At 39.9% G+C, this 15,980-nt stretch overlaps 1 protein-coding gene across 1 annotated transcript in view; it reads left to right on the plus strand.

Moving 5' to 3' along the window:
• Window positions 1–15,980, plus strand: part of LOC119169268 (cell adhesion molecule Dscam1-like) — a 269,223-nt gene that overhangs the window by 225,971 nt on the left and 27,272 nt on the right. Inside the window, exons 14-19 of the mRNA XM_075880053.1 lie at window positions 5,319–5,467; window positions 6,757–6,888; window positions 7,916–8,086; window positions 8,558–8,628; window positions 10,294–10,546; window positions 13,513–13,608. Coding sequence (XP_075736168.1) covers window positions 5,319–5,467; window positions 6,757–6,888; window positions 7,916–8,086; window positions 8,558–8,628; window positions 10,294–10,546; window positions 13,513–13,608 — 872 coding nt within the window. The remainder of the gene's footprint in view (window positions 1–5,318; window positions 5,468–6,756; window positions 6,889–7,915; window positions 8,087–8,557; window positions 8,629–10,293; window positions 10,547–13,512; window positions 13,609–15,980) is intronic.

Consider the following 15,980-nt stretch of genomic DNA (forward strand, 5'->3'; position numbering starts at 1 on the left):
ATTAATTTAAGATACCTTCTGAACAGTGCCACTTTTAAGCACAATATTCATAACGTAAAATATTTCGAGAGAAAACAGATGGTGTAATATTGTGACCAGTCATGCATTCAGCGAACATGCTCAGCAGCGTGAAATTGAACGCGCCATAGCAACGTAATTCCAGTCGTGAAACTCGCACTCATTTGTCTCGGTGCCCGAAAATTACGTGCTTATACTCTTCATAACTTTTATGTTAACAAACTTTTTTCTGACGCTCGAAGCAAACTTTGATTCCCTTTTAATATACACTATTCTACACTGCAACCCAAACATTCACCTCTTAGGAAGTTATCCTTGTATCTTAGGATATTGAAAGTTTTTTTGTACTCAGCTGAACTTTGTCACGCTTTTCATTACACTCACTAAGATGAAAATCACATAGCTTTTCTAAAAACTATTTGAAAACTGATCAGCCCTCTCAGCGTCATGACTTTGAGCATAAAGTAAAAGAAAAAAGAAAACTGTTAACGGCCAGTACACATAAGGGCGCGTTAATTTTCCTTATGTGTCATTTTTTTGTTATTTATTCAAGGTTCGGGTGGGTCATAGAAGAACATTGCTATTATTCTACGCGTGGTCAGTCAACTAGGGTAGTTTGCTTTTTTATGTATAAAAATCACAAACAAACGACAAACTAAATGAACGACTAATAAAAATGACCTTTTCAGGTTGTAATAATATATATGCATATGTTAGAGAAAATACTAGCAACCATGAGCGCTTCTCTCGGAATGACACTCAGGTCATTTTTTTCACGGTGATGTGAGGAACTGGGCAGATTAGCTGTGTTAAGTATATCTCAGTTAATTAGTTATCTTGCTAGCTATTGATACTTTAAGACTGAATTCAGAACTCCCTCTAAGCGTAGATTATGTATAGAGTGGTCTTAAAGCAACACGAGCCTATTGTTAACAGCGAGCTGCTTTAAACTCAACGAAAATGTATACGGATATCAAAGAAAAGAAATTAAAAAACCGCACCTTGCGTCTATATAGGTCCTTAAACTACCAATAAAAACAATTCTAAAAAAAAGGGAAATTGTAAGCACACTACGGTAAAGAATATAAATATTGCTACAGTTTTTTGAATTGATGGTACAGGATGAATTCGCACACTATAATGTGACTGCAAGAATAATAATGAGCAAATATCAACGTCTTTTCTCCACAGTGTCAGAAGATACTATAAAAAAGAAAAAAAAACACCGTAAGATGCTCCGTGGTACTTAGTCAGTTCTTTTTTTTCTCTCTTTTTGTGCAACTTTCGCATCACTTGATATCAGTTCTTGAACAACGTGTTTCAGACTTTTTCTTTTACCGCACCTCCATCTCACCAGGAGTTAAAGGCATCAGCTTTCAAGGAGGTTATACTAAAACATTTTAGTATAACCGCCTTGTCGGCCTTTGAGCCACTGGCGCCATCCAACGAAACTGCGCGCAGACGCCGAGTGGGTGTGCCATTCGCGCTCCTCGCTAGGAGGCGCTGTAGCGGGAACGATTCTCCGGATTCAAACAGTCCTTGCTCTTGTCCACCTGTGGGAAATACCCATTCTGGGAAATAGGCCAATAATTGAGTGGTTTTATAAAATATTGTGCATTTTTAGAATAATAGAGCTTATATCATAGAAAGATTACAGATTGCCCAGGAAATTATGGTGCTTGATCTAATGCATGTAAATATTTAAATAAAGAAAAGAACTTATTCTTATCTTAAATCAGAGCGATACTCTGACCTTTTATTCGTATATAATTTTGTGGGCACGTTGGGATAATAGCACTGATTAATTAGCCAACCGATCAGTTTCAATTACATAGTAAATGACAGCCACACTTGCCTTCACACTGGAGAAACCAGAAATAGAGGCTCCAAAAAACAAAAGTACAGGAACTGACAAATCCGTACGAATATCACCTAAAGGTAACTCTAAATGATTTTTTTCGAACTGCGGTAAACCGCCTGCAGGTCAAAAATAATTAATAGATTGTTTCCAGTTCACCACAGAACGCGCCCAGTGGCGAGGGTGCCCGAGCAGACCTGTGTTTGTAAAAATTTAGATTCAGTACCCGGCAGCGCAGCCTCGTGATAGCTACTTCTAGTTTACGAGTTTGACAAAACTATCTTCGCCAGAGACATAATAAATGGCGATGTTTGGTGAAGATTGTCAGTGTTCTGCCTCTAAAGACTTCCATAAGCGCACGCCCGGGGAATCGAGCAGCAGTCACATAAGCGGATGATGGAAAGTATGGTAGTATCGGCCCACTTATTGACGACCTAGCAAAGGAATTGGCCATTTCATTGAAAAACGAGCCTTTATGCCTAAGCACCCAAACTAGTCAGATGTTTCTCAAATGCACAGGTACAAGTGCACGGAACGCCTTTATTACATAAGATTCAGCACCAACAGAAAGTGCCGCACAGAGAGAGAGAGAGAATCTGTTAATATAACAGCTGATATAATTTCCGTACCCAACTTGCGTAAGGCTATCACTACTGCCAGAAACTCAGCTACAAAAATGGGTATGAAATCAGGTAGTCGAAGGGAATAAGACCATTCTAAGTTCGGCCTAAATATAACAACCCTTGACTTTTTTCACATTGCGATGCGTCTGTAGCCATAACAGCATTTGCTGTAGTACTGTGCAGGTGATCTTGTAAGAAATCGCCTAACAGTCTTCTCCGTCTGTTTTCTTTTTCTTTCTTCTCATATCACGCTATTTTATCTGTGAAGCACACTAAGCCAGTACACATACAGTATTTGTTTCTAAATCTGTTGGCAAAAAGCTCTAAGTTTTTTCTAAACGTCAACAGTTGCTTTTCTTAATCTACTTCCACCCGACTGCCATCGTTCAAGAGCTACATATTTTTTTTTTGCAAAACGCAGAAGTAATTACAGAAAATTTAAACCCAACTTCTCAATCATGATAATCTGCATTTCCTTAGCGGACGTTTTAAAGTGTCATCCTATTTTTGGTAATCAACCCAACGAGGCATAAAAACTTTTCATTCGGTGTAACTGTTTCAGTGATACTGTTTTGATAATAGTTGCTTTATGTCATTAAATATTTTTGTTGTTTGGTTACTCATGTATATAGTATCATTTATGTGTTGGTGTAACAGCGTTATATTTATTATGCTAATTAACTTGGATTGCAGGTGTTTTTTTAAAAGATATGTCCCAAAATGTTGAGATTGGTAGCTATCTGTACGTTTGCATGGCCTTAATGTCTAATAATATTATTTGCAATAAACTGACACTAAATTCTCAATGAGGCTACCTCTGCTCTAGCACTGATAAAGTGTCGAGATTTTTCAGGGGTTACAATCTTCTCACTCCCGGAAATGGGGCTTTAGAAAAGAGATCCTAAAACAATACCTCTTTCGTCTCATTACCTTTTATATGTTTCGCTGACTTATACAGTAAACAATAAATGAAACACGTGCATCATGTCATATGTTCTCCTATATTGGTTTGAACATTTAAAACTATAACAAATACTTGATGATTACAATTTGTTTATACTGTATATGCCACAGTGGTAAGCATAGTGATATTTTTCTTATCACTCTTCACGAGCTCTTTTGTGTCGATTAACTATTCTGGAACAATTTGTGTTTACGTGTATAAAGTGGTTAGTGTAGCCCCTTCAGTCACAAATTATGATGCGTGGTCAGAAACTCGTCAAATTCGCGTGGAATAATTCAAAGGCACTTAGTATTACATTCGAAATAAGAAAATAAAAAAGCGTTGCTCCGCCTGAGCTTTGGTTAATAAAGTTAATGAACGTGTAACTCAGTAAGTCAAAAAACTTTATTAGGCCTTAAGGAACTACAGAGTCGTAGTTACGGCCACGCCAACGTTGGGTCTTGAAGACCATGGTCCTTCGCTCATTCGCAGGCCCTTTGAACAACTCCTAGTTGTTTCTGGGGATCGTGGCTTCTGGGGGTCACAAAATAGTGAAATTGTATAAGATTGAATGTGTACATAACTAATTATCCAATGATTCTCCCACCAGTGGGCTTCAGCACGTGCATGAAAAATCCTCTAAAAGGCCCGAAATTCGTGCACAGTTTTTTTGTTTCATTTGTTTTGAGTGAAGAAAAAAATATTTTTCACGTTGGTCGTAGAACGCGTCACGTAGAGCAATCGTCGAACAAGGTAGCGAGTCCAGCAAAGCGATACTATGCAGCAATACGGAGCATAATGAAGTTAAATGATCACCATTTGTCCACTCAGGAGGCCTGCACAAATGTACACACCAAGTTTCAAGGCATTTTTTGTAACACGCGGTGTGTGACGTGCCATTTAAGTTGGCGTCTTCATTTCTACATGCCGTGACTCAAAAGATAGGGTTAGTTCTCAATGAATTCAAAGCAGCCGTCACTTCTTTTTACAATAACCCTGGTTGTATAAAGCTTAGCTTTTGTTGTCGAAGCCTTTCTCATTGTCTCCATTCACGCTCAACCTGGTGCGCATTTAAGCAGAATGAGAGAGAGTACAAAGGCGAGGCACTCAGACGTGTCCTATCGTATGCTTTGTATTCGCTAGGCAGAATGCATCTTCTTCTGATAAGAAGTGTAATAATAAAAAAAGCCAGCTTCACAGGAAGCTTACGCGAAAGGAAGAAATTCACAGGTGGTGTACGTCATTTTCAACTAGTTCAAATTTTACGCACACTAATGTGAATTCTTATAACAGGGATAGGCAGGCAAGGGTAAATTTGCCATAATGATTTACTGATAAAAGAGGAATTGGAATAAATAATTTGTTTTGTGGCTTTCTCACTCATATTTGTTGTTCTAGTGGAGTGACAAGATTGGTTCTCAAGCTTTTGAACTCGGACTGCGAACTTTTGGGCTTATTTGTTAAGGCTCAGGAAGTACTTACAGCAACTTGGTTTTGTGTGCATTTTGGTATCGGTGTTGCTTTCTTCCGCTAAGGGCTTGATTGGTTTTTTTTTTAGTTTTTATTGTATGTCAGAACAGAAAAGTAGCGTGCAACATTGCAAGACTTGCACGTGTTCTGGCATGCATGACTTAAAATTCACGTTAACCGCACTTTAAGTGAAAAAACAACACATGATTGCGATAACGCCATATTGAGGCGTAACTTAGCCGACACGTTTAATTGATGGTGGATGGTTAAGTATATATTATATAATAACGTACTCTAAGAGGCAGTGCAGACTTGTAGTGATGTTTGTGTGCTACTTTTGTAAAAGGAGCCAATTCTTTTTTGCTTTTTCAGATGAGTGTCTAACCGTTCAGTTATTTTCCACCAGGTACACCCTACTGACTGACTCATCAACAGGAAAAATGATTTCAACGCTCACGATTAAGTCAGCAGAAAGACGAGACGGGGCTCTGTATACCTGCATAGTGAGGAACCCATACGGATCGGACGAGACAAATGTACAACTACTTGTGCAAGGTAAAGGTTGCCTTGTTTTTGCGCTTTTTTTCCTTGATGACAAATTTTTTTTTTTCGCTGTTGTAATACTGATGTCTTTCTTTATATACGCTATATAGCACTCAAAGTTCCGGCTGAGAAATTCGCGCTGCTAAGCCACCTCGAGCTTGACTTCTGAGAAGAAAGTCGCGGGTGCTATTCTAGCCACGGCGGCTGCATCTTGATGAAGGCAGAATGCTGGATACACGCTTACCTAAATTTGGGTACACCAAAATTCTGGCAGTGAAAAAGTCTGGAGATCTCCTCAACGGCATGCTTCATAATTGTATTGTGGTCTTGTCTTGTGAACACCCAAAATGATTCCTAATTATATTACGAGCCGCCCTGAGCTCAGTCACCAAGCTGGCGTCTTCCAGGCAACCCTGTCATAGTGAGTGTTCCTGTCATGCATTAAAACTTATACATCAGTTTTTGTAACTTTATTAAGTAAAAAATAAAGAAAAAGAGAGGTCAACTACAGAGGCATCCACTCTAGTAATAAGCTCAGTTGAACAAAGGAGCGTAAAGCGATAATCAAGTGGAAAAAAATTATTCTTGCAGGTTTGCTTTACTATTTCGTCGATAAAAATTGTGAATCATCACATCATGGAAAGCAACTTTGCATAGCCCAATCTGATAGTGTATACATCAGAAATTTTTATTATATGGACCTATTTTGTTTTCGGATCAGGCTCTTTTTCCTGAACATCATGAAACGCAGCGCAACAGCGTCAATATATGCAAAAAGAGCATAGAATGCATCAAAACAATGACTCACTAGTGAATTTTATTCGAATATACTTCTGCAGTTACATCCTGACGACCTATAACCCATTTGACAGTGCTTCAATAAAGATGACAAAAACATGCATATGGACTACGAGACGATTCGAATGAAATATAGTCTCAAGTCAATGCTCTGATCTGTCTTATTCTCATGTCATTTGTTTTTTTTTTCGATGTTTCACGACGTTTCAAATCAGTCCCCTACTGTTCTAGTTGTGAACCTTTCGATGGTGTATTTCGTTCTCTATTATTGTCATTTTTTGGTGAAAGCTCATGAACACTTCGTTTGACTTTATTTTGCAATAACACGTATAGGGCCTTTACACTACTCGAGTGAAACATAATCAATTTGAAACAAACTGTTTGTTTGCTTTGTGATTATTAATAACTCGTATAAGGCCTGTACACTCCCCAAATAAAACATAAGCCTTTGGAAACAATATTTTCACGGTGAATAATAAAGTGTAACATAAATTATTGTGCAGAGCCTCCATCATCGCCTGCAGATGTCCGCGCCATGAAGATATCAAGCCGGTCGATAGAGATATCTTGGTCTCCTTCCTACAATGGAAATAGCCCCATTCGGAAGTACCACGTGCACTTCACAAACACTACAAGTGAGTTCGTTTGGTTATCGACCTTATCTTTAAAGGTATCAGAAACAAATATTCAAGGTACCTGTTTTCTTAAGCGCTACAAAAGCCTGCCGATTAGAACACCAAATCGCTAAATGATAACGCGGAACACAGGGCGAAACATTTACGATCAAAATGTTTTGACCTGTGGGGTCTGTGTATTCGTCTACATACAGCGCATGCTGTAAGCCCTGATAGGCTAACGCGAGAGCAGCTAGTGTTTGTGCGCGGTGGTTCGTGGCGCACGCATGCGCCGTGAGTCGACACGTTCCACTAGTTGCTGGGAAAACGGCGCTGCTTCTCAGCGTGCAACTCTTTTTACCTCGTAACTAGCAAACAATGGAGCTGGGATGGACGATAACAAACATGCTTTACATTTAGCAATGAATATGGGTCGAATGAAAGCGTCATCACACTACGTAAGCAAAAATGAACGAGTTCATATCTCATCCTCAAGGCTCTTTTTACAGGCGGAGCGGCGTACCTGTGTGTACCCCGCGCCGCCTGTGTGAACCTCTGTGTACCTCTGTGTACCTGTGTGTGTGTGTGCGTGTGTGTGTGTGTGTGTGTGTGTGTGTGTGTGTGTGTGTGTGTGTGTGTGTGTGTGTGTGTGTGTGTGTGTGTGTGTGTGTGTGTGAGTGAGAGAGAGAGAGAGAGGGACAGATACTTTATACGTTATTTATAATTATGAAACCTAGTGAGATCGCGAAGGAGATGCTTGAGTCTGCCACCATAACCCATGGTCTCTTCGCTTCCACCAGTGACCAATCACACGTTCGGGCCATTAGTTTGTCCCTTTAATGTTCCGCATGATACAATAAGTTGTAGCTTTCATGCACGTCGATGCTGCTCTCTCTCCAGACAGCTCAAGTTCCGCGTCTGCAATTAGTCCTATAGAGTGCGTTTTCTCAAATGGACGCCGCACTCGGCCAATGAAATCTCATTAGGCGTAACACAAAGGGCCTCAGAGTGGAGCTCGCGAAATCTGATAACGCTTTTGTCTGTGCAGGCTGGGACATTCCCGGCGCGACCTCGCACCTTTCGGTTCCCGGCACCGAGAATAGGGGCATTGTTTACAAGCTGCTGCCGATGACAACCTACAGGATAAAAGTGGTCGCTGAAAATGCCTTGGGCCACAGTGCGCCCAGTGATACACTCGAAGTGACCACCAGTGAAGAAGGTACGGAACACATCATTTAGAATTTTATTGCAATGAAGGCTTCAAAAGTTATAAATTTGGAGCTCATTCAGGGCTATAGTATAACACGCTTTGTACGAGGTGACTGAAGTTTTCGTGGTTTCACTGTGCAGGGGCTGTTCATTGAACAAAACTCGTTGTAGCAGCAACAGCATTGTGAAAGCTCTATAATGAGTTTAATTGCCACCATACCGCTTATTCATGATGAAATACCTGAAATGAAACTGCACGTTTGGGACTGTAATTAAATGATAACAAGACGTCCGGCTATAATAAACCCAGAACATATAAAATGATAGAAAAAACAATAGTTCTGTAGTTTTGAATATTTTTTTTATAATGTTGTATAGGGTTATGAAGAAGTGAATGAGGTAGCGCCATTTTCCGCCCCAATTTTCTGGCTATTCTTATTTATATATATATATACTTATCTGTTTGTGTCCTCTTCTGCAGCCCCCGGCGGTCCACCGCTACACGTAAAAGTTGAAGCCACTGGTTCACAATCATTAAAAGTGACGTGGGAGGTATGTTCACATTGATCATTCTAACACACTCGTCGATATTTCGATCACTTATTCTTCTCTTGATAACTTTGCAGTCAATCAATCGATTGATTGATCAATCACTAAATTAATCAAGTCTCTATTAAAGTTTGTACTTACAAGTATAGCGAGAATGCTGAGGAAAAAAACAAAAAAGTGTGCGTCTAAGAAATTAATAAAAATACCATAAATTTGCATTAAAACACTGTTATCAAGTCATACAATGAATAAACTACCTAAACAATTTTCTTGCAAGAAGAAAAAGAGTTTATTGTGAAGTAATGTGGCTAATCGAGCCAGATGGGACATACTCATGACGGTCAGTGCAAAAAATAGCACAAAAATGGACGCGATACAAGCGCTGTCTAACAAGTCAAAACCTCATGGGAAAAACCTGTCATATATAGGCATAAAGGAAGTCACTAAACATCTTATCAGCCCTAGTGTTGAGAAAATTCTTTAGTGCTTTGTCCAACGTGACTTTCTTGCACCTTTTCAGAAATGATATAGCAAACATTCGAGCTAAAGCCAATCGAGCTCATGCGAAAATATTGTGAAATAATATATTATAACTTATTCAATAAAAGTGGCACTTCTAGATTCTGTTTCTTCGTAAATGAATCATATCGTGTGGTGAACTGTTCACACTAGCTCAGTTTACCTCTGTTATTTAACTGGATGATATAACAAACTCAAGTTTCAGTCTGAGTTCCAATCACGCTAGGGAGCATCTTTGTTTCACGTTGTGTTACAATACTAAGCACACTTATGGTGGTAGCTTCGCACGTGGCGTCATGTATTTCTTGAAAGCTCGTGGTTACGCTAAAACCACAAGCAAATCAGTATAAGGTAAAACTTCTGAGAAACATGGAACCTTGAAGAGATGAAAAATTCTATGAACAGCTCATATTCTATAAAGTGCATTTTCCTCAAGATAGTGGCATCCTTAAGACGTTGTCCGCTTGCGGAAACGTTGCTGAAGTGACGCCCCATATTCCAAACATTTTTGAGCGAATCAGCGCTCACTTGTTAGAAGTAATTGGTCACCTTCTCTAATAAGGTGTACTTCACCCAAGTTCAGTAATCGTTACGTTGCTATTTTCACTTAAATTTCTTCGAAGGTGTTAACAATAACCCAAAAAACTTAATCTTGCTACTTTCATATCTTGTAATTCACTGGATGACAACATTTTGTTTGTTGTTGTTTTCATGTTTTTTTAGCAGCGATGCTATTTTTAGTTTAGGCTTGCATGTGTGGGAACCATTTATCTTCGATCACAGTGAGATTGACCCACAGAAGAGGGGTAAATCTCCCTGCAGACATATGCCACTCTTCTCGCCGCTCCCACAACTCACCACTACGCCCACAACGGCCCCACCACTCCTTCCACTTAATTTACACACTTCCTTTTCACTTAATTCTAACTTCATTCCCACTGCATATCGTTTCATTCCTACTTCACTCTCAGTTCATTCAACCCACTTCACTCAACGGGCCTCTTTCCACTTCATTCGATTCCACTGGATGCCTCCAGCTTCGCTGTTTCATTGGTATCCCCAAGCGGGGCTCGCTGAATTTTTCCATGCATCTCCAACTCTTCCATTTATTTCTCTATGAACTTTATTTTATTTCATTCATGCGCATAGCCGCCTCGCAAGGAGCTCCAGCACGGCAAAGTGCAGGGCTACTACATCGGCTACAAGGAGCAAGACCGTGACGACACCGAGTTCCAGTACAAGAACGTCGAAGCCCTGGAGACGGGTGGGTCGCGACGTCACCACATGAGTCACCTGACCAACCTCAAGCGCAAGACCACCTACGTGGTCAAGGTGCAGGCCTACAACAGTGAAGGGGCTGGGCCTATGTCTGACGACACGAGCACCACCACGCTCGAAGCAGGTGAGGTGTACCGCTTTCTCGAGCGTAATACAAGCGCTGAAGTTAAAATGTATTAGTTTTCACCATCAACGCAATACTAACCGTGATTTAGTTTCGCCACGTATTTAGAACGCTATAAATATTTTACAAGAAAGCTGTTATCTTCGAAACGGGAGAACAATGCTTGTTAAGAATAATGTTCAATATTTCAACTAAATATAAAAGTTTGGTGCAAAGTGATTAACAGAAAACGAGAACGGGCTAAAAAAAGTGCATACGAATGAGGAAATAACCTTGACTGTGTAAATTCTGTTAGTATCCGATGCTTTAGTACTCGTTTTGCTTTGTTCTTGTTTAAAAAATATTACAGAGTACTTTTATGTTCACACCAAACACTACTTTGTTTACTGTACCATAAATTTCTCGGTTATGTGCTTTTTGTTCTACTGTATAGGTTTTTATGCGGCTTAAATTAGTTTAGGTATATAAGCACACCATCCGCTACGTATTTCCTTTTGCTTTCATAATATAGCCAAGATGTAATGCTCACATCAGCCGGCAGTCATAACAAAAACATATATCGTATTTGCTTTCAAAGCTTTCTGGGCTGAGGATGGGCTACGCTTTTTGCGGACAACTGGCCTCAGAGACAGACTTTAGTGTCTTATACTCTTTGATGTTGCCTGTCCTCTGTCGCAATTTTTTTGTATTTTCTCTCTCTCTTCGCAACATTTCTTTTTACCATCTTTCATTCCCCTCACCCCGTTCCCCAGCACAGGGTAGCCAGCTAGTCCAAAAACTGGCTAACCTCCCTGTCTTTCCGCTTAAACTTTCTTCCTTATATCGTATTTGGTTATTTTACTTAAAATAAGATAGAATGTTTACTGGATTATGGCGTGAAGAATACTTGCAGCAGAAGCACAGGTAAATTTAGACCGTCAATGTCTGTCAAAAGTTATTTCTTCCTTACGAGTGGCCATCGCTACCATAATAACATGCATAGTTGTACTATCAGGTTCAAGTTCAAACACTTCAAGTCTAACGCGAAGTCAGTACTGTGCCCTCAGTGACACCTTATATATGAATTAAATATCATGGAGTGTAACCGTAAAATTTCCAATAATAATAATAATAATAATAATAATAATAATAATAATAATAATAATAATAATAATAATAATAATAATAATAATATCGGAATTTTCACGTTCCCAAACAATGTTATGAATATGAGCGACGTCTGAGTGGAGGGTGAAAATTTCGATAGTTTGGCATTCTTTAGCGTGCAAAGACATTGAAAATATATTGATGCTTTGACATATGACACTGGCGCCACCACCTCGGGCAGATGAATGTTTTCCTACATTCGTGCATCCCAACGGGAATAATAAGGTGACGAAACGTGCAATGCAGCAACCCGATTGTCTTTTAAAAGATACAAAAACTGCAAAAGTACTTTCTGTTGTGGTGGTACCGAAGCTCATCTGTAAGATAGTGTATGCAGATTACGGAGCTTGTCAAGATGGGTATTTCTTTAAGGTGAGTAATGTGTGCATTTAGGTACACTTTATTTTTAGTCGAGAGAGAGAGAGAGAATAAAATGAGGGAAAAGCAGTAAGGTTAACCGGAAATCGGAGCACCCAATTTGCTACCCTGCACTAAGGGAAGGGAGAAGGGGAAATAAAGATGGGAAAGAAAGCAAAGAGCGAAATAGACGTGCGAAAGAGAAAAGAAAAAAAGTGAGCGGGGGTGCTATAGCCTATTCGATAGGCCACTACCATGCAAAAAGTTCAATAAGGCCTTCACTGATTTGCTGTGCAAAGACAGATTATGTCGCCTTTCAAGCACTGATTGTTCTGACAAAAGTCTGTCATCAAGGCGAACTAACGCAGTATGTAGCTGCTGTTTTTGTACGCTATAACGAGGGCAGCTGTGACAGAGAACGTGCTCTATCGTTTCATCACTGCCGCAATGATCGCAAGCCGCACTGTCTTCCATGTTGATTTGGAAGGCGAAAACTTTGGTGAAAGCGACACCAGGCCACAGTCGGCAAAGCACCGTTGTCTCAAGTCGAGATAGTCGAACGGAGGCCGAAGTTGAATAGACGTGTCCAGCCTATGCAGTAGCGTGTGGCATAAGCATTCAGCGTTCGACTGGGATTTTACTTCTTCATTGGCGATTTTTCGGATTTTCATTGTAGCATCATTCTTAGACAATGGAATGGATTCTTCTTCACCATTATTACTTGAGCTTAGCAGGCCACTCAGCACGTTAGTTGAACTACTTACTGACTGTTTTCAATCTCCTACACTGCAGCATAATATTATTGACACACTTACAATGTGTTTCCGATGTATTATGTCTTGTCAAAGAGAGAGTTACTGTGCCACTCGTTCCACTACAACCATCGATATGTGTGAACTCTCTGAAGAGCAATGACGTCTCTCGAAATATTCTTATCTCGAGATGACAGCAATATAGAAGCAACCCAATGTCTCCAAAAACGCTTCCTTCCTTATCGCCTTATTACAACGTAGGTATGATGACCGGGAATGAAAACCATAACCTCGCACTCAGGAACATAACTTGATATTCGCCCCTTTGCCATTACCAAGTGCAGGGTAGCAAACCAGTTACTTCCTGTGGTTAACCTTGTGGTATTTCCCTTATCTCTCTCTGATAATCAATGAAGAGTTGTTGTGGGCATCAAGTGCAAAATGTGAGGTACTTCATATGTGTTATTGCAGAGTTTCTGTAAGCGGAACATGCTCAGCATTGTGTAGATACAGATATCGTTCGCCCAATACAGGTTTTTCGTTATGTTTTCTGTGCTGAGCACTGTTTTTTTTTCTGAGAAGACGAGTCATTTATTATTGGCATGTGTTACCGGCCTTCCTATAGCTTCTTTTTTCCGTATACTTTTAAATATCACGCCGTTCTATGAAAAGTTGATAAATATTTGGCATGATTTTTCCATACTCTGCTAGTGCCACCGACATCGCCGGCACTGATATTCAAGACCAGCACAACCAATTCAGTCACCGTTGAGTGGGAACGTTATCCGGATGACATGACAGTAAGAGGTGAGTCATGCGCGTGTTACCAGAGAAGAAAAGACACGAGAGCTTCATGTCTTTTCTCAGAACACTCTGAGCCTTGTAAGAAAACAACGAGGACATAGTTCCAACCATACGCCGGCACACGAAAGTGGAGCTTACTCAAGCTTACTCACTAAATATATTTTGCGCTTGGAGATCACTCCGACTCACCAATATTTACTGCAAGCGCACTCACTCAACTCAGGTTCATGGCCAGATCTGAGTCTGAGTAAGTCAACTTATGAGCGAGTTTGCCTATCTATGCTAACTCTTTAGTCGGTTAGAGATACTGAATATGCCAGGAGCGTTAAAGAGTAACAAGTAGCATAGCTATCACAAGTAATACAAATTCAAGTTTTCGTAATGGGGTAGCAGTATAGAGTATTGAGTACTGGTGAGTGTTTTAGTCATTTTGGTGCCTGAGGTACCTATTAAAAAAGATCAAAACTCAACATGTGACGTTGTTAAAAAAAAAAGGGGGGGGGGGGGGCTGTCCTTGTAGGACGAGTGGGTTCAGCTCGCTCACACCAGCATTAATTCTTTGTTTCGGTGTGGTAATTTTAAGCCGCATTTTACCTCAATACTTGTCAGCGTTTCCGATAAAAGCAGCAAAACTGAATAGTAACCCCCTATACTGCTCTGTTATGAAAACCTGCTAGAGGCGGTGCTCACGAATAACCAATTGAGAGTGTATGATTACCTTGAGAACATTGGCACGCTTACAAGCAACAGGTATAATCAACTTCGTTTCAAGTTTTTTTTTGTATTTAGCGCGCGCACGAGAATTGGACTGTTCTGTCCCGCAATCGAACTAGATGTCGCTTTCATCGCGGAGTTTATTGATCGATTTCAGGTGGAAGCTTTCACCCGCATCGTGTAGGTGGCGGCACTGATCATTCATGCTTTCTGCACTGCTCCCCCTCCCCGTTTTTTCTTTTCGCGCGGTTCTTTCAAACTTGGAGACGCAACGTTGTAAATTGTATTTTCTTCTATTTTTAACTATATTTATAATGCACGCGTGAAAATATCATAGGCAACAACTTTAATTTACTTGCGGAAATAAATTCTACATCAGCACTTTTACGCTAGTTGTTTTCCGCCTTACTAGATGACGCCCTAGTCACGATAAATATTGATTAGCTCACTACATGGCATTGCTAGTAGATGGCACCTCTAGTTCCTTGCGGTGACATCCTGCGTTCGTACTAATATCCGGAACAAACGTACACTTTCCAGCAGATTAGACAATTATAATCACCCGTTATACAGAACAGCTACCACTGCGTAACTGGGCATGAAAAAAAAAAACGAAATGTCTTGAAAATGGACTATATAGCATCAGGAAGCTGAAACATCGCCAGTATGGCACTCATGCTGAAAAAATGTCTTCACAAAAAATTTGTGTTCGAAGTACAACATTAAGTAATATCCACAAGAATCTTTTCATTGGCTCACTTTTTGCAATTAGAGCTCTGTAATTATACAGATGATGATGATGAACTATACACACGGCCTTAAATGTTTATTCAGAAAAAAATCTGTTTATATTTTGTTGTTTGAAGCTCCTGCTGTTTCGCTGGTGTGAGACAGCCTGGATCTATACCTAAGCTAATTTGACAAAGAGAAAATGGCGACTAGCATTGCACTCAGAGCCCTAGAGTAATGAAATTTTACGCTATACAAATACTGACCTGCGCATGGAAAGGCCTTCTTCACCCTTCAACTGCGATGTCATATTTTAAGCTTGTAATTTCGCTTCTTAGGAAATTACCATATCTGCTACATGATAACACTGGACATCACTTCATTAAAAACACGCCTGTTACCACACGTTCATTCTGCTCCAAGAGTCACTGCTTGACATATGAAATAACAATGTTGCAGAAAATAAAACGTTACGCCACATGTGATAATGAGCTGGGAAAAACGTTGATTTCGTCATTCAACAGGGAGGGTAGGGCGTGCTTATTGCAGATAACTGATGACCCCGACACGCCTCTTTAAAAATTACCATTCCGGTTGTAAAATGACACTTTGCGAAACTTCTGCCATTACTATTAAAATTTTCTGCCCTAAGCAGGCCTCCTCTCTGAAACATGTTCCTAGATCCTATATTGTAATGATTGGATGGTTGTATTGTTTAGGTTTTTTTATTGACAAAATACGTCGAACCACCTTTTCCAACGTGTTGGGTGATGTATTTTAATATCCGCTTCACTGCGCAATTATATGGCGGACTGCGAAAAAGTAGGCACATTACAACGTCATTACATAGCACTGAAACTTTTTATTATATAACATCGTATGGCACTAAATATATTTTTTCGGCATATTTTTTAAACAGTCACAGTTATTAT

This window comes from Rhipicephalus microplus, chromosome 2 (assembly GCF_043290135.1).
Source record: "Rhipicephalus microplus isolate Deutch F79 chromosome 2, USDA_Rmic, whole genome shotgun sequence".
NCBI classification, from domain to species: Eukaryota; Metazoa; Arthropoda; class Arachnida; order Ixodida; family Ixodidae; genus Rhipicephalus; species Rhipicephalus microplus.